General features: G+C 39.9%; 1 protein-coding gene across 3 annotated transcripts; it reads left to right on the forward strand.

Annotated features, from left to right (window-relative positions):
- The first annotated feature begins 5 nt into the window (after positions 1-5).
- LOC126542500 (DNA polymerase kappa-like) lies at positions 6-16,275 on the forward strand. 3 transcript variants are annotated; one of them, XM_072286373.1, is made up of 12 exons: positions 6-109; positions 536-750; positions 1,274-1,426; positions 4,606-4,737; positions 6,166-6,334; positions 6,418-6,542; positions 6,726-6,892; positions 7,327-7,456; positions 7,591-7,765; positions 9,790-10,006; positions 11,037-11,378; positions 15,136-16,275. In XM_072286373.1, exons 2-12 carry the CDS (start codon positions 694-696, stop codon positions 15,245-15,247), a joined length of 1,779 nt encoding a protein of 592 aa, XP_072142474.1. In that variant the 5' UTR covers positions 6-109; positions 536-693; the 3' UTR covers positions 15,248-16,275. The 3 variants fall into 3 exon arrangements, with proteins under 3 accessions (XP_072142474.1, XP_050045557.1, XP_050045558.1); XM_050189600.3 differs by having other exon boundaries at positions 18-204; XM_050189601.3 differs by having other exon boundaries at positions 18-204; positions 539-750.
- The last annotated feature ends 1,763 nt before the right edge of the window (positions 16,276-18,038 follow it).

The raw sequence follows: 18,038 nt of genomic DNA on the forward strand, positions 1-18,038 counted from the left end.
ATGCATGGCATGGCGCGTTTGTTTGGTTTCGTGACGTATCTGAGCGCGCTTAGGCGCTTTCTCTGAAACAAACCGACAAATTTCAGTAGACAGCTTATATGATCCTCCGGTGAGAACTTTCTAAGACGCATATGAATGCGTTCGTTGCCAATCTTCGGCTGCTTCAGTAATCCGGTCACTCCGTGAACGATATGGAGGCGCGCGGTGAGTGCACAATAAATTGTCGCGCCGTGGTGATCTTGCGTGGCAGAATCGCGATGTATTGTAACCTCGTCACCGCGTTAACACTGTGAGAAGGTTAAAATTCATCGCCCGCAATTATTCTGTTTGCTTTGTAGAGACTCAGATCATTCTCTATGCTCACTTGTTCGGTATTCTCCTGAACAGTGTGAAGAAGAGAGCTGCATTCCTTGCCTGTGTATCTTTTTTCTCACTATACTGTTAACCACATTTCATAATAAAAGATGTTGCCCTTCTGTCAAATTTCGCACCACGTGGAATCTTTTCAGGTTGGTAATTGTCTGACATTTTATAGCAGATGTAAAGATATTGGAACTAAACGCCAGCAAGGCGGGTCTTCAAGGAGTCGACAAGGATCATGTGAACAGGATTATCCAAGAAGCGTCGAAAGGAACGCCTTATTACGAGCACCAGCGGAAGCGTCAGCGACGTATAAATGTGAAGATTGAGGCCATGCTTGCCGAACTGAAGACCTTGAGCCCCGCGCAGCTGCAAGCCTCTCAGTGCCAGGTTTGTATGGCAGCACGCGCTTTCTCATTATGTGAGTGCATTCCTCAGGCTGGAGGCCTTGCTCAAATTTCGTTTGTCGGTAGTACAACACATATTAGTGGTCATCGCTCTGACGCCACATTTGCTCTGTTCACATGGTTGCAAAGTTAAAAAAAATGTAATGGAGAGGTGTCAAGAAAATTGCAATTCACATGATGTCTGCGATGTGTTGCTGAGAAGGTTATGTGACTATTAGGACGCCTGACAATACTGTGCCGCCCTCATTCCCAATTGTGGGTAGACCATTTAATTGGCTAGCCTTAGATGGGCTAATCATCGAGCATCGCGAACAAACTAATGTTCGTTATTTCCTTTTGTAAACTGCCAGACACACGAGCACACACAAAATGTTTTGGCAATCTTGCATTCATTTCACGTGCATGGATTTTCGTGAGCGTCATTTTTGGTGCAAGGTTCAAGCTGTCGTGAAAAATAATTCCTGTGTGAAATAACTATTGTGCAAGGCCTTCCTTTATCTTTGCAGATGGATGCCATTGCTGAGAGGATGGAGTACACACGTGACTTGAACAGAGTCATCGTGCATGTTGACATGGATGCCTTTTATGCAGCTGTAGAAATGCTTGAAAACCCATCATTGCGAGACAAACCAATGGCAGTTGGTTCTATGGGAATGCTGGTAACCCTGTTTTCAACCTTACAATTATTGCATTCAGTTTGTCAAATTCAGGGGTGCATGGGTAATGAAGCAGTCTGATTTTATTGAATAATTACCAGAAAAGAAAGAGCAACATAATTAGGACTATGGATATAGAAGATTAAATTTGATGTAGTTTTAGGTGAGTTTGTTTTGCATACTACTAAATGAGTGTATAGCATCTTGGACAGAGGACACACAGACAAGTGCTGACTCATTTCTCTCGATATTCCGTGTTCAAATCACTATTCACTGTCTTCTTTTTTTTTTTTTCGATTCTGCCACTCTCAGTTGAGAGCACAGCAGGTGGGCATTACAAAGACAATCATGTTTAAAAAAAAACAGAAAGCAAGATTCAATACAGAGCATTTAAAGCAAGGATCACCCACAAATTCAAATTAACATTTCGAAAACATGCACGTAATGTGCAACCACGAAATAATATTGAAAATAAAAAAGCGAAGCACAACCAGGCACAGGATTGCAATCTGTTACAAAAATGGCAATGGAATCAAGAAGCATGCAATTAAGTGATAGTACAAGAACAAAGTTATGTGCAATAGCATAAGCAATCTCTTTCACCAAGACAACCGGCACAAATTTCATCGGCCATCACCAGCAAGTATTAGGAAAGGAAATACATTGTATAAGTCCAGGAATCTAAGAAAATGGAACTAGCGTTCAAATGAGAGAGTGTGTAGCAATGGCGATGATACTGGAGGTTAAACGTATGTTCTAACTTTGCAGTGAAAGTGGATACTGTTTTGGCGTCCGTGACATCTGGACTTAACGGATTCCATTTGCATATCATAAGTGGAAAAAATGATTGCCCAAACGAGTCATTGTTGAAAGAATGTTCAGCTAATGTGTATTTATGCTTATGACGAGTCGGGCGCGACTGTGAAGATGCGACATAGACACATCTATCTTATAGATGTCATGGAGCATTTGGCACAAAAACTTTAGACGTGCCTGCTTTGCCCTTGTGGATAGTGTCCTGATGTCAGAAGAAGCCAGAAAGTTAGTGGGAGAGTCCATGCGTTTATACTTATTATACACAAATCTTATGGGTTTGCGCTGTACAGATTCCAATTTTGTTATACTAGTTAGGGAATGAGAGAACCAAATTGTGTTAGCATATTCTAACACTGGTCTTAGGAATGTAATGTATGCCAGTAGCTTTGCAGATGCGGGTGCCATTCTTAAACATCTTTTTACATAGAACAGCTTGCATAGTGGAGCTGCTGTAATGTTGGCAACGTGTGTGTCCCATCTGAGCTCTGACGTCAACGTTAGGCCTAAATACGTATGTTATTCCACATTCGCTGGTGGTTTATCATTAATAGTGTACATCAATTGGGACGGGTTCTGTTTACGTGTTACTGCAATGGTTACGGATCTTTTTTACATTAATGAACATTTACCATTTAGTGCACCAGTCTATTAACTTATCAAGGGATGCATTGAGTTTAAGGTGGTCTGTGATGCTGTGAATTTCTGTATAAATAATGCAGTCGTCTGCGAAGAGCTTGATACTATAGTTAATGTTTTCTGTAATATCATTTATAAAGATTAAAAGTAATTAAAAGAAACTCCTCAAGTTACAGGGACTGTTTCTGATTTAAGACCTTCAAAAAGCACAAACTGTGAGCGATTTGTTAAAAAATATTTTATTTGCTCTCTCTCCGATTACATTTCTTAGTTTACTTCTTAGTTTTGCGATTGATTTACTGTGACATACGCAATCAAAGACCTTTGATAAATCAAGTAAAATCATGTCCATTTGGCCAAGAGCATCGACGTTAAGTGCGAGGTCATGAACTACCTCGGTTAGCTGAGTAATAGTGGACAAATTGTACGAAATCCATGCTGATGAGAAGACAAGAAATTTAGTTTCTAAAAAAAAATGGCTATGTGTTTTAAGGTAATGTGTTCGACTAACTTACACGAAGTGCTAGCAAGCGATATCGGACGGTAATTTGGTGCTGAAGAATTGTCTCCAAATTTGTGAATGGGTATTATTTTTGCAATTTTCCAGTTGTCTGGCAGTTGAAACAAAGTAAGTGATTTGCAGAAAATTGGCCCAAGATACTTGCTACACCATTCCGCATGCTTTCTAAGGAACTCGTTTCGAATATTGTCTGGGCCACTGGATTTTTTAGGATCGAAGTTAAGCAGTAAGTTGAGTATTCCTGCATCTGTGACTTCCAAGACAATCAATGCTTGATGGACCAAAGGATAAAATGGGAGGGATGATACCGTTATCTGTGGTGAAAACTGAGCGAAAAAGATTGTTGTATGCATTAGCTTTTTCCTCTCTTTCCTCGGGGCCCGTGTGCGACACCGTGGAATTATTAGTGCAAAGGTGTCTCCAAACCTTGTTAGGATCACTTGTTGATTGATGATTGTTAAACTATAAGATGAATTTATTGCTGTAAGAAATAATACAAAAGAGTAGTGAAGGGGGTAAACAGTGTTGGTCAGTGTTGTTCTCCACACATAATGTCGTTTATGTTAACGTAAAATGGATATACTCGTGTCACACGTTTCCGCTGCACTCAAAAAAGCTATTGATGTTGAATGTACAGACCTGTCTTGTGCAGGTGAAAATGGATAACCCTTGCATGGAGTGGCTTTACCCTTGCCACATGGGTGAATTTAACAGGATTAATTACCTAACGCATTGGCTTATGATTCTGTTTGTATGCCACCACATGAATCCATTCAGAGGCATTAATATTTAGTGCCACACTGGATGCATACTTTCCCTGTGTTTTTGTCTAGCAGCATCTTTGTGTGACTCAAATCAGTTATGTAACAAACATGTGGTTGACCATTGAAAGTACTTTATAGCATATTAAAAATAACCTGTGCTGGTATAATTTTCACTCTGATAGCCTTGCTACTACAGGCACCTTATTGCTCTGACTGCTGCAGTATTGTATTCAACAGACTCCAGACACAAAGAAATAGCACTTTTGTGGGCTGTTGGAAGTATGCCTGTCAACACTTCTCAGTGAAATTGTTTTGCAGTTTTAACCAATACGTTGCTTTCATTTTTTAAATAGAAAAAGGATGGAATGACCTACACTCCTTGTAAATATTTGAAGGTGAAGTGTTGCTCTCCAAAACATTGAAGTAATATGTATGTCCAATTGCAGTCAACATCAAACTACGAGGCCAGGAAATTTGGTGTACGTGCAGCAATGCCTGGATTCATTGGCAAGAAGCTGTGCCCATCATTAATAATTGTTCGTCCAAATTTTGACAAATACACTGCATTCAGTAGAAAGGTATACCATCTCTTTTGTTACCCACTCTTGAATCAGATGTTTTATTTTAGAAGTAAATGCCATGATGTATTAGAAGAGTGTTTGAGGGTACAAGCTGCTGTTGTGCTCTTCAAGCCACTGTTCAAAATTTTCATAGCAATCATTCAGTGTCGAGTAAGCCAGTAGTGTTTTCATCCACAGGAGGCAACTCGTTCATTTCGCATGACCCGCCATGGTGGTGTAGTTGCTTTGCTATGCCTGAGGGCACAAGGTCAAACCTCAGTCATGGTAGCCACGTTTCAATGGGGGCGAAATGCAAAAGAGCCTGTGTACTGGGCATTGGGTGCATGTTAAAGAACGCCAGGTGGTCAGATCTATTCTGGAGTCCCCTGCTACGACGTGCCTCATTATTATATTCTTCTTTTTTTTTTTTTTGCTTAGAACCCCAGAATTTAATTTTCATTCACATTCATTTCACATAGAAGGTTTTCTTAAATTTGAGGTTGCACATTGAGTAAATTAGTAAGAACATTATTGTTTAAATAAGTTGAGCCAGTCATTTCACCTGATGCACCTTCAAGAAACAGTCATGCTCATGTTGCTGTAGAATTGGGATTAATTTGAATAAGATGGTAGCTGCTGCCATAAAAACCCATTCTGCATCTGATGACCTTTCTTGTGCACTATATTTTCCATTGCCTTTACAGACAGATTATTGGCAGGACAGAAAGCTTTAGGATACTGGAACGGTGGGGCTAATTTTTAGTTTTATAAGCATCAGCAAATATGGAATGTAGGTATAAAATGATAGAAGGAAAATAAATGTTACTGTATTAAGATAGCAGATGTCAACTATATGTATTAATTGCTAACATTTAATACCCTTCCCACTAGAAAAGCAAAGTAGTTAGGCAAAATAGGCACAGCTTCACTGGAAGAGCCATAGAAGACAAACAAGCATTAATGTGTTTCATGGCTAGAATGTGTAAAAGTGAAACTGAAAGCAGTAGAAATTGTTCCTTTAAAAAAATAGGAGCATTTTATTTCTGCAATGCACAGAAAGTCATCACATGTTTTTGCTGCAGCATTCATTAGTGCATATATCTCTGAATTAGCCATTTTTATTGCATGAAGCATTGATATATAACTTGTGTCTAGGAGGGGTCTTGAAAGGGAGCCTGTTTTTACCTTAAATAAATTAGAAATTAGTGGTTCAAGCCTTCTTTGCAGCGGGATAATTACATCAATACATACAATCTCTTACTTTAATATTGAACTTAATGCTATTGGCTTATACTCCTTCTGCATGGGCGCACTTGGTCCCTGGCATACTACATTATGGGTACAATTGAAGGCATGCTGTCAGTTTACTTTGTTATTGTTTACAGAGTGGAAAATGAGTTGAATGCTTAGAGAATCGCTTACATTCGTGCCTGATTTCATCAATAGGTTCGACAAGTGCTTGTACAATATGATGAAGACTTCACACAAGTTGGTCTAGACGAAGCATACCTGGACATCACTGAATATATGGTCAACCATAATGTTGAAGCTGAAGATGTTGTTCAAGAAATGAGACAGAAGATCTTTGATGCAACACAATTGACAGCAAGCGCAGGTAATTGGGGGCATTGGTGAAATGTGGGTTCACATATATGTGTATGTCTGATTCTGCAAGTGCCAGTGGTTTCCTCATTTCAGGCATTGCCGCCAACATGTTTTTGGCGAAGGTCTGTTCTGACATACGCAAACCAAACAACCAGTTCAGGCTTCCTAATGATGTTGATTCTATCCGCAAGTTTGTGTCCTCTCTTCCAATCCGCAAAGTAAGCACATGGTTGCATTGTTTCCAGAGCTTGCTTCATTCTGAATGCAACTTTCTCAAGTGTGTTAAAGTGTCCATGTAGAAGGCTAGCAATATTAGTAAATACAAAGTAAGGTCAATTTATTTTTATGGCAACACCTCAATGTTTTTATGTTAGCATGAAGTATTGAATTTTTTTGCTTAGGTACCAGGTATAGGTGGTGTGCAAGAACAGCTGTTGATGGCCCTTGGCGTGCACACATGTCATGACATCTGGATCAGGCGGGCTGAAATCGGTCATCTCTTTGGGGAGGTTACAGCACGATTTTACCTTCGTGCAGCACTTGGCTTAGGTTGCACTGAAGTCAAATGGTATGTCTCAGCCATTACACCATATTGTGTTCCATGATACGAGTGCCCACCGAGTGACTTAGATGCACCTTCTATTGCAAATGGCAGCAGTAATTGAGAAAGAAATTGTTTTGCACAGCAGTATTAATGTATTTGTTAAATGAACATGTTTCTTGAACCTCCTGGGGATGTTTTAACTGCCATTTGTTCCTCTTCTCAGTTACAGCAAAGCAAGTAACTTGAGGCCATGATGTTGCGTTGGCAAGTGCTGACAGCTTATGAATCATGGGTTCACAAGAAAAAATAAAAGATGAAAAAGTAGAGTAGATAGACATAAGGCATTGAAGTGTTTACACAGTTGACTGAATGCATTGTGGTTAAAGGGCTTTCTTTAAAAAAATATATTAAGAGTGATAAATCAGTAAAAGATATCTAATGCAAACACTACCTTGCAGTGACTCAAATCGGAAGTCAAAAAGTGTGGAGGAAACATTTGCGGAAATAAGCAATCCTCAAAACCTCATCTCAAAGTGTGAGGAACTTTGTGAAGAGCTGCACCAACAAATCCAAGAAGAAGGAATATCTGTGAGCATCATCTGCACATCTATATTGACATTTTTGGTTGTTTGTGCACCAACCAAATAAATGTAACTCAAGAAGTATCTGCAAATAATATTTCAAGTGGCATTCCTTGCATCCTTTTGCTCTTTTCAAAACAGGGCAGAGTGGTGACAGTGAAGATGAAGACTGTCATGTTTGATGTGATGACGCGCAGCATTACCTTGGAAAATGCAACTTGCAAGTTGGAGACCATCAAACAAGCAGCCTTGCGACTTCTGCAGCAAGAAATTGCTGCTGCCAAGCCTGGCCAGCCCCTTCGATTACGTCTAATGGGTTTGTTGCATTATCATCATCATCTTGTATAGTTTGTCATCGAAGTTTAGATGTGAAACCATGCGAAACATATTTGAATACACCATGAGGCACACGAAACTAGAAAAAGCCTTACTTCTAGCACAGATGCTGTTGGCTTATGGTGGTGAAATTTGTGAGCTCTTGTACTGAAGCAGTGTTTTCCAGTCATCACTATGCTGCAGATCCCCTGTTGTACATTTCACACCTTTCCCACGCTGTTGTACATTTCACACCTTGTCAAAATTATGTTTCCTCTCCAAGCATGATTGGACCCACTTGCAGCTGTCCCAAAAGATTAATGTATTTCATCCTTGACACTAAGCTTGAACACTGTTTCGTTTCTAATCTTCAAACCAGGGCTGTGCAACATACGGCCCATGAGGGGAATTTTGGCACCCCAAGGCCGAGGTCACACTGTAACCTGTGCATTGCCATCTGTTGAGAAAAGATTGCCGGATTTTGCCGACAAACACGCTACACTACATTAACCACAAGTGCCGTCGACTACATTAAAACAAAAATGATGCAGGAGCGTGGGATCTTTTGTTAGGAGCAGATAGGAAAGGCACACAACCACCAAACATGCATTAAGTTACCTACAGCAAAACAAAATTATTGGCATGGTGTTCATAACTAAATGAAACAGGCACTTTTTGCAGTATGTTTCGAATAAGTGACCACGAGTAGCAGCACCTGCAAATTGATGTTTTTGCATGCTCGTCTGACTTTTCACCATTCACAAATATTTGCTCATGTGGCAATGCATTGAGAGTAATCATCGATCATGTTTTTTTAGCTCTAGTAACAATGGAGCCCATGACTTCATTTGTGGTTTTATATACTATACAGAGGAAAACACAAAAAACATGTCACATTTCAAAGGCACATTTCCAGAAACTTGTAATGAAGTGACCAAGGCTTGGCTGGTCAATTTCTTGACATGCTGATAGTCCAGCTTACCATATTGGTAGTATTTGATTACAGCCATATCAAATTCTCACCATAACTATTAGCAAAAGCCGGAACTTTTTCGGTCCATCTCATACCGAAAAACGAAAGCTGCAAAGGAAACATTGTCTTTTTTAATAATTTGTAGCATCAGATTGTGTTTTACAATTCAAAGATGAACATTATTCACGTGGAGAAGAAAACAAAACACTGAATCTTCAGAACATGTCAAATGCCTTTTAAAACAGTTGCAATGGTGTTTCAAGTTATTTGAAGATGGCAGAGTAACCACCCTTGACCATTGCAACATTACGCACAAGTGCTCATGACAGCAACCAGTTGACACCAAACACCTTTCTGCTAGCAAGAGCTGAAGCCTTTCTCATTAAGCTATGGCCCTTGCTAGTGTTGAGTTGTGCAGCCCTGCCTCAGATACTCACTTAATTGTGTAAGGCTGTTAGTAAGAAAATGAAATGGAAAGAAAGCAGGGGTGTTCACTCATGAGCAAGAGCATTGTGAGGCCTATGCAGACCTTTTTTTTAGGAACTGCTGCAACAGTGATTGCAGGCAGTGACTAATGTGTCATGCGTAAATACAACAAACCTATACAGTCAAAATTCACAATTAAGAAATGGGTTAAAACTAATTATACATAACTGACAACTGTTATAACGAAGTGCCACAGCCCCTTCAACTTCCATATGTGTAGCAAGGTTTTACTGTGCAAATATATTGTAAAGTAACTTACAAAGTTATTTGGCAGTGGCTCTTAATTAAATATGTGGCATATTTGTACATTTCCTTCTCTTTTTCACCCAACAAGCTTTCTTTTTATTTCTGGTTTCTTTAAATTTTTTTATAGCTTGGTTCTTTTATTGGACAAGTTACCAAATGAAATTGCAAAATTTGTGTTGGGATAATAATTGCAGCTATGCTAAATTATTTCAAGTTTCTCAATATTTATCTTTACCCCATAGTAAAGTGAATGATACGGTATACCTTCTACCCTGTCTTTGTCAGTTTGCTGTATGCAGGCTTAGTTTTATTTTCTTCAGGTGTCCGGCTGTCTGGCTTAGATGACGGTGGGCCTTTATCCTCATCTCAGCCAACGTTATCAGCATTCTTGTCTGCCAGAAGAACAGCCCAGTGCCCTATATGCCAGAAGACATTGGAAAGCAGCTCCCCTGAATTTGTGAACGCACATGTGGATACGTGCCTGGGTGAACAGGAGCCAGGCGAAGTGCAACAGAGTGCCTCAGATGGAACTGACCTGTAAGATAATTCATCCTTTCTCTATTCTTGATCGTTAGCTGCTGTGGATCTTTTATTATTTGGGCAGCAAATACTACTGTCCACTATCTGTTAAGTTAGAGCTTGACTAATCAGTAGGTATTTGTTTAACCTTACTGCTTCCATGGCAATGCACATGGAAATAGGATTCTATGAAATAATAGCTAATATAGCAGTTTTGAACATTTAAAGTTAAGTGAAAGACTATGTTTGATTAAATTAGGCCAGATTGTCAAGAACTGCAAAATTGTGTGATACCGGGTTGTTGGAAAATAAGTAGTGTTAAATTAGCTTGACATTATCGATAGTAGCTTAGAGCTGGCATGGACGCACTTCATTCAGTTACAAGGATAAGGCTCACAAGCTTATTAAAGTGTTGTTAACAGGGTGTGAGCTCAGGTGAGCTGTTAATTTGCATTGAATTTCCAAAAGCACCCTGCAGACAGAATGCAAGTAAAGAGAGGAACACGTACAGTTAAACCTCGATATAATGAAGTATTAAACTTTTCATAACTTCTCTATAGAACACCATGCATTTAGAACCTCAATATAACAAAGCGTGTTTGTATGCGATTTCAGTATAACGAAATAAGATATTGTCCACTCGGCATGAAACCATATCATTCTCGCTAACTCCAAAATTCATCAAAATAAATTGTTTTCTCATTCAAATTTGCTTTCTTCAATTGCCTGATAATTCTGAAAATTCTGCAGCCCCTTTCCTTCTAAGAAAAATCGATCGGCGACTGTAGTTACTCGCATAAAAGGTCAAATTTCAATACAATGAAAGTTTGATATAACGAAGCAAATTGCCGAATTTACCTACTTCATTGTATGGAGGTTTAATTGTACTGCAAGCATGGCCATGTTTGTCACACTTGTTCCTTTACTTGCATCCTGTTCATAGTGCCCTTCTGCAAGTTTAATCTAAGTTCATAGTGCCATTTCACTAGTTTAATATGAAATGTTTTTAGCCAATCTGAAAACTTTTCCTGCTGTCTTTCTTCAACAGTCATAAGTCAAACTACAATAAGAATCGGAAGACTTCAGGTACACCTGATGTGTTGCAACTTGGCTCAACCCCTGAAACACCCTGTGTCAACCTCGTGGACAAAGACCTGAAGTGCAATATGATAAGGACTAGCGACGGTGCCAAGTCTATGTCATTCAAGGAACAGGCTAGTGAGCCGGAGGAGGATCCAGCATCAATGGAGTGCCCAGTGTGTGGTCAGGTCATTTGGGAGACAAACTGGTCTAAAGTGAATGAACACATTGACACCTGCCTCAACAAGCCTATGATTCGGGAAATGCTTTCCTCACAGGATTTCACCAGCAGCCCCATGCCTGAAAAGCGGTAGGTACATTGCTCGTACCGTGAACAGCTCACAGTAGCATGGTAGCAGTGACTGTACTTGTCAGCAGGCATTGTGATTTCATTTTGACCTCAGTGGAAAACATGGCAGAGAACTGCTTAGCTGAATGAGGTTTGCGTAAATCTTCAAAGTGGAAGGAGATTCACAAAATGGGAGAGTTATAATATGTCTAAATGGTTACAAAAGGCTACAGAAAAAACTTCAGGGATCATAAGAAGTTGCGAAAAGATTCCTTTGTAGCTTCAAAACTATGTTCGGTAAATGCCAACTTCATTTCTAAAGAACTGCTTTGATTTCATGTTTTTACTATGTGCTTGCTGCTGAAGTGTGAGCAGAGCACAGTTATCGTGGCTGTCAAATAGTAGGGAACTAAGGGGATCCTGTTTGACATTGCACATGCCAACAATCAGTCCATTATTCTGGCTCTTCCTGGTTTAACACTGGCCATGCATCAGTAAGACTCCCATTGCGTTTCAGCATAGACAAAAGCAATGCATGCTGTTGAGTGGAGTGAGTCATAAATGGTCAGCTAAATGGGCCTGTTGTGTGCTTCAGCTGTGACAGATCCATTGTAATAATGAATTAAATTATGAGGCCTTGTGTGCCAAAACTGTGATCTGATTACTGTTATTACTCGATTCTAATGCGCCCTCGATTGTAATGCGCAGCTGTTCCTCGTGACCAAAAAAATGAAAAAAAAAATGCCTCGATTGTAACGTGCACTCGTTTGCCATGACCTAAAGAAAGAAAAGTCCTTTACAGTACCATGCACCTCATTCTTTCATACAGAAATACAACTTTCTCTCATTTGGAAAAAAACAAAAATTTACACCCAATGCACTAAAGTCGCGATAAATAAAAGAAGTCGCAGTTTCATGCAGAAGGCGGAGCATCGATTACGATAGCAAATTAGTAGACAGCTATACGAAAAGTAAGGATCGTAGTTTTATCGGCCGTATAAACTTTTAAACATTCGCTTACTAACTAAATTAACAAGCATGGTGTCACGCTCACACAAGCATGAACACGTCTCACTTAACGACCGCAGAAACTCTTTAAATGCTTAAGTCAGGAAGTGCAGTAGCAGGAGCAAAGGAATTGACCTTTGTGCAGCCTCTCGCTTCAACGCGGACTAAGCGACGAAAGCACAGTGCGGTACGCTGTGATCTGCGGTGCAGACTCTTGTCTCTGCTGCAGATCGCTTTCAAGATAGGGGCCGCACGGCTGTGTCGTACGTAGCAGCCGCCAGTGTCTCCGCCGCAGATCACTTTCAATCTTTCAATACCTGCCATACGTAGCAGCCGCCGGTGTAGTCCCGCACGCAAGTTTCGGGAACTCCGAACGCCCGTGATGCGGCTCGATTTCCATCCGTCTCCGCGCACATGATCCCTTTTCTTTTAATTGCGGCATCATGATGAACTTGGCATGTCTTTGCAGTCAGCACTTCCATGCTGATAAAGCAAACACAGAAAACGAGAAGACGGACGGTGCACTAACCTAAGCCAAAGGAAGCATTGCCTAAGCACACGTACTACAGCACATGGAGAAAGCTACAGCAGCTAGGCTCAAAGTGTGCACGAGGCGGCCATTTTGAAATGCCGATGGTTATATGGTAATGCAGATATAGGGTCGTACTGAATTCTCATGCGCACAGAATTTTTGGACCCATTTTATCGGAGAAAAAGTGCACGTTAGATTCGAGTAAATACCGTATTATGCACGCCTTAGTGGGGGACTCCGGTTTAACTTTGACCACCTGGGATTCTCTTAACATAACGTACATGAGTGTTGTTGCAGTTTGTCCCCATCAAAATTTGACCGCTGAGTCCGGGGTCGGATGCGCAACTTTGAACTCAGGAACACAATGCCAAATAGCTACTAAGCTACTGTGGTGGGTAGATTTTGCATTACATTGACAGAAAAGTATGCATGTAGAATTGTTGCCATTCCTGAGTTATGTCTTTCTGATTGTCTCTCCCTACCCATCTTTTAAAAAAGATGTAATTGCTATGTATGGTTTTGTCAGCTTTTGCCAGTGATTTATTGACTTACTCAGTATAATATGCCATTACAGATTTCCTACTGTATGTAAATTTGGACGTTGCATTCAAGAAACTTGTGGATTAGTATTCTCTCAATTTTTTGTCCCTGGCTGTGCAGAATAGTGCCGTCTCAGCAAAAAGGAAAGCGATAATTTCTTTATACACATCTTAAATGTATTAACTTCATCACATGTGATAAGAAGTGAAAGAATAGTGTGAGTAAAAATGTGCACATGTCTGCTTCTCAGCATGACATGTTCACAATCCTTCATGCATTCATTGAGGCTTGAGCTGTGCATTTGTTGCCTTTCTTAGTGAGAGCAGCATTCCAGACAAGTTGGTAATCCATTACTCAAGTATTACTGCACAACAGAAAAGACGCGGACGTGTGTCTTCTTCTCTTACGTCCGTGTCTTTTTTGTTGTCCAATAATACTTGAGTAATGCCTTTCTTAGGTCCCCAATGTCTTCCCATTGCTCGTAGTCTGTGGTGGGATCACATCGCTTAGCACACAGCCGTACATGCAGCGGTGTCTTCTCGTAACACTCCTCATCAGTGCATTCAGTGAGTTTGCAAACTGTGTTAAACACTGTGATGTCCGACCAGAATGTGTCTTGAATAGACCGATGTCATGATGAAGTGACTGCACCACCACTGCTCTAAAGGATGCTGGTAGTTGTAGCTTTTAGCAGGATGAAGGACAACTATATTAGTATAATAAGTGCCATTTTTTTATTGTAGGAGTAGCATCTAAAAGTCTGTAGTCTGTGGGTCCGCTGGGGGGCCTACAGACTTAAAAGATTTAAAAAAAACAGTTTCTGCCAGTCACATGTAACTGCGCCCATCGTGAAAGACCAGCATTTATTTGATTGAATCGTCAACCTACGAAAATTATTTGCTTCTGCATGGAAGCATTGAAAGAGATGGCAGTGTTTCAGTGCCATAGACACATCCAGTGACTCGGATATCGCCGACTACGATGATAGTTCTGGTGCGGCGCAATGGTAGACAAAGTTTGATGGATGGAACCTGGTTCTTGTTATACCGTTTTTTCATGCAAGTTGTGAATTTACAACCTCCATGTTATATATATTTCAAACCTGCAGAAAGATGTCCTATCCAGATGTGCAAATAAAAAAAATGTCATTTTTTGACTGTTTACTTTTTAATCTTTTGCCTTAAAATGCAGATGCATATCAACGCATAACAATGCATATCATGGTATACAGCTGCAACATAACCTCGAGCTCGAATTTTGAATGCTGCCCTATGCATCATATTAAGATAGCATTCAAAATGTGGGCTTTAGGATGGGCTGCTTTCTGTAGGCCTCCTCTGTTTTGAAACATGGATTGTGCCTGGCACTCTCATTATCGGTGCGCTCTGCAACAAAAGTGCCGCTGGTCGCAATTTCGCCACTCCGGTCATCGGTCATTTGTGCTGACTTTTTTAATGGCACTGAACCAAACTTCAGATTGATGGACTCAGCCCTTCTCAATCTGGTTCATATGTTTACATGACACATTTATCCTTTCATTTAAATATAAATGTTTGTCTAGACAACAAAATGAACATTCATGTTACTATATCACATTGAATTTGCCCAATAGAGACAGTAGAGCCACTGCCTATGTTTGTAGGTCATATTTGCATTGGAAATTATTTATTTGCTCTTTTTTTCTTCTTCTTCTTTCAGGAAAATTGAGACGCCAAAAAGTCAACGGTCACAAAAGCGACCAAAGTTCAGTCAGCCACGGCAGCGAAATTCCATTACAAACTACCTCTCACCTTCCTGTTCAAAATCTTGAGCCTGACCTCAACTGTTCATTTCTTGTTGCAAATATATATAGGCTGTAAATTGCACATAAAACTGAAGGGTGCCTGTGATATGTGAAACTCCAACTTCTTATACTTTGTTTCAAAGGTATTTTATACAAATGGTGCAACATTACATTGTATAGCTCGACCACCTGAAGGGTAGAGCTGTTGCCACGAGATTCAAAGCTCAGGCGGGCATTGCTGTTAGTTGTGCATTGGCACCCTGCAGAACCTCACATGCTGCAAAGCTTGACTGATTTATTAATTGATTTACTTAGTTATTCATTTACTCACTGGCTTTTTAAGACTTTGGTGACAGCTGCGACATTCAGGAGCAGGTGTCATTATGTAGCTCCTATAGTAAAGAAGATGTTAACTAATGTTAGTCTAGTTTCACAAGAGAAAATAACCTTACTATGCTTGTGCTCATTGTTGTACCTGTGAAACATTATCGTGCATTTGTTCTTTAAAGTGATGTTTGTAACCATGAAAAATATGCTACAAATCCTAGCATTCTCGCTTGTTTTTGCCCCCTTGTGTGCATGCCTTTACAGGAAAGTAGTTAGAAGTTTCTAGTGTTTCGAGGAACTCTCCAACTATGTCTTTAGAATTATGAAATACTTACGACATTCTAGCCTGTAACATGATCACGGTGCATTAATGTATTCATTCTTTTATTCATTATGTACTTTTCTGTTGTTGATGAACATCAGTCAGCTGGTAAGAAGTGTGTGTATTTGTGCTTGCATGCATTGTGTTTGTCATAGACAACTGCGTTTAAAAATCCATGCATTCAGCCTGATGTTTGCCTGCTTGAGCACATAGATTTGATATAAGAGCATGACCGAGGTAACATTTCAGGTTTCCTCTGAAAAGTTTAATTCATAATAACTTGTAGAATGCACACAGGAAATTAATATGCTTTGCTTTGTCACGTGTCTTCTTACAGTGATCACTCATTTCACCTTTGCTTGTAATGGCTTCATTTTGTGGGATTAGTAAAAGAGTTGAGCTGACATTCCAGTAGTGTCTGTTGGTGTCTATGGTGTCAACTGAATGTTGGCACGCACACGCTATGAATCTAGCTTGACCTGAGACTGCTGATTGTGTCACATGATCATGTCGTAGAGATGCACCATATTTACTCGAATACAAGCTAATACCCAGAAATCAGAAAGTCCAAAAATGAAAAGTACTTGAGTGCATACCAGCCAGAATGTGAACAAAACTAAAGCACTGTACACTTTTAACTATACCATGGTAGTTGCAAATATTTTAGGTGATTGTGCATTACAGATCAAAAGCTCATAGCACAAGTTCACTCGCCATTTGCATCATTTCTTTTTACACCATGTGCTGTTCTCAGTGTTCGGTCCATTTCTTTTGAATTGCACCACTGTCTTGAAGGTTGAGAGATCAGCTTAGCCGGGATGTTTTCCATGTGCTTGTAATCCATTTCATCCACAATGTTCAGCAATGTGTATTTGCGATGACATGGGTCATTTTTGCCGGCTGCATTTTTTTCCTTAGCCTTGTGGTGTAATAACGTACTTGCAGTGCTTGAAGAAATTGTTAAAGCACATCAATGCTTGCAGCTTGCCAAATAATCAAACATGATTTTCATAAGCTGCCCCCCTCCCCTTTTTTTTTTTCAGAGAATGCTTAGATTTATATATGGGTATGTATCATGTATGTGGTTTGTGATGCAAGTTTGAGACTGCTGGCCCATATTAATCTAGAAAAAAAACGAAATATTATGTGAGATTGCATTCAGTATTGTCATATTATTCCATAACAGCTTTATATTCAGTTTGCTAAAAGCATCATGAGATAATCATTCATACCTGCAAAGGGTAATGTTGGTGTTCACACTGTAAATTATATTTCGTGATTTTCAGTAGAGTGGTTTTGATAAACTGTCATTATGTTTTACACAATATGGTAAATCTGGTTTTCTTCACTTAATTATAATTAAATTCTGGGTTCTTATGTGTGAAAACCATGATATGATTATAAGGCATGTCGCATTGGGGGACTACGGATTAATTCTGACCACCTGAGGTTATTTTAGCATACACTCAATGCTTGGTACACGGACATTATTGCATTTCAACCCAATCAAAACATGGCCACCGCGGACGCGATTTGATCCCGTTCCCTCGGGCTTAGCAATGCCAAAGCCATTATGCCACCATGGTGGATTTTTCTTCACTCCTATGCAATCCATTCTTGCATGTAAATATGCAACCTGTTTATGATATGCGTAAGGCAGGGAAATAAAATTTTAATTCACTTTGCAGCCTTGAAAGTGTGCAGTTTAACTTGGACCACAAATAACGCTAAAAATGGGACTAAACAAGAACACCACAAGACGGTGCTCTAGTTTTATTCTCGTTTAGTCCCATTTTTAGTGCTGTTTGTTTTCCAAGTCATGTACAAACTAGCTCACCAACACACATATGTGTAGTTTAAAATGAGCCTTCGATTGGTTCCTGCAATTAGGCTGGGACTTAGTGTGGGCAGCTGGCAAATTTTCATGTAAGTGCTATTGTTGTCTCAATGAAGTACCAGTACAATTTCAGTCCATTTATTTCGATGTGCACTGGGAACAGTCCTGCACAAGGAGCTGCTAAACTGCGTGATTAAATTTTTGGGGAACCTTAGAAAAATCCAAAGAACTGAAGGCAGGTTAATTTGTACAGCTAGAGTGGTGCTCAAAGAATTGAAGCCTCAAGACCATACAAGATGTGCTGAAGTTATACGACATCAATGTGTCAAATT

This window comes from Dermacentor andersoni, chromosome 2, assembly GCF_023375885.2.
Source record: "Dermacentor andersoni chromosome 2, qqDerAnde1_hic_scaffold, whole genome shotgun sequence".
NCBI classification, from domain to species: domain Eukaryota; kingdom Metazoa; phylum Arthropoda; class Arachnida; order Ixodida; family Ixodidae; genus Dermacentor; species Dermacentor andersoni.

Excerpts from the sequence above, each read along its gene's own strand:
- LOC126542500 (XM_050189600.3), top strand. Across the intron at positions 1,427-4,605 it reads TTGGTTCTATGGGAATGCTG|TCAACATCAAACTACGAGGC; the intron begins GTAACCCTGTTT and ends GTCCAATTGCAG. Across the intron at positions 6,893-7,326 it reads GGTTGCACTGAAGTCAAATG|TGACTCAAATCGGAAGTCAA; the intron begins GTATGTCTCAGC and ends ACTACCTTGCAG.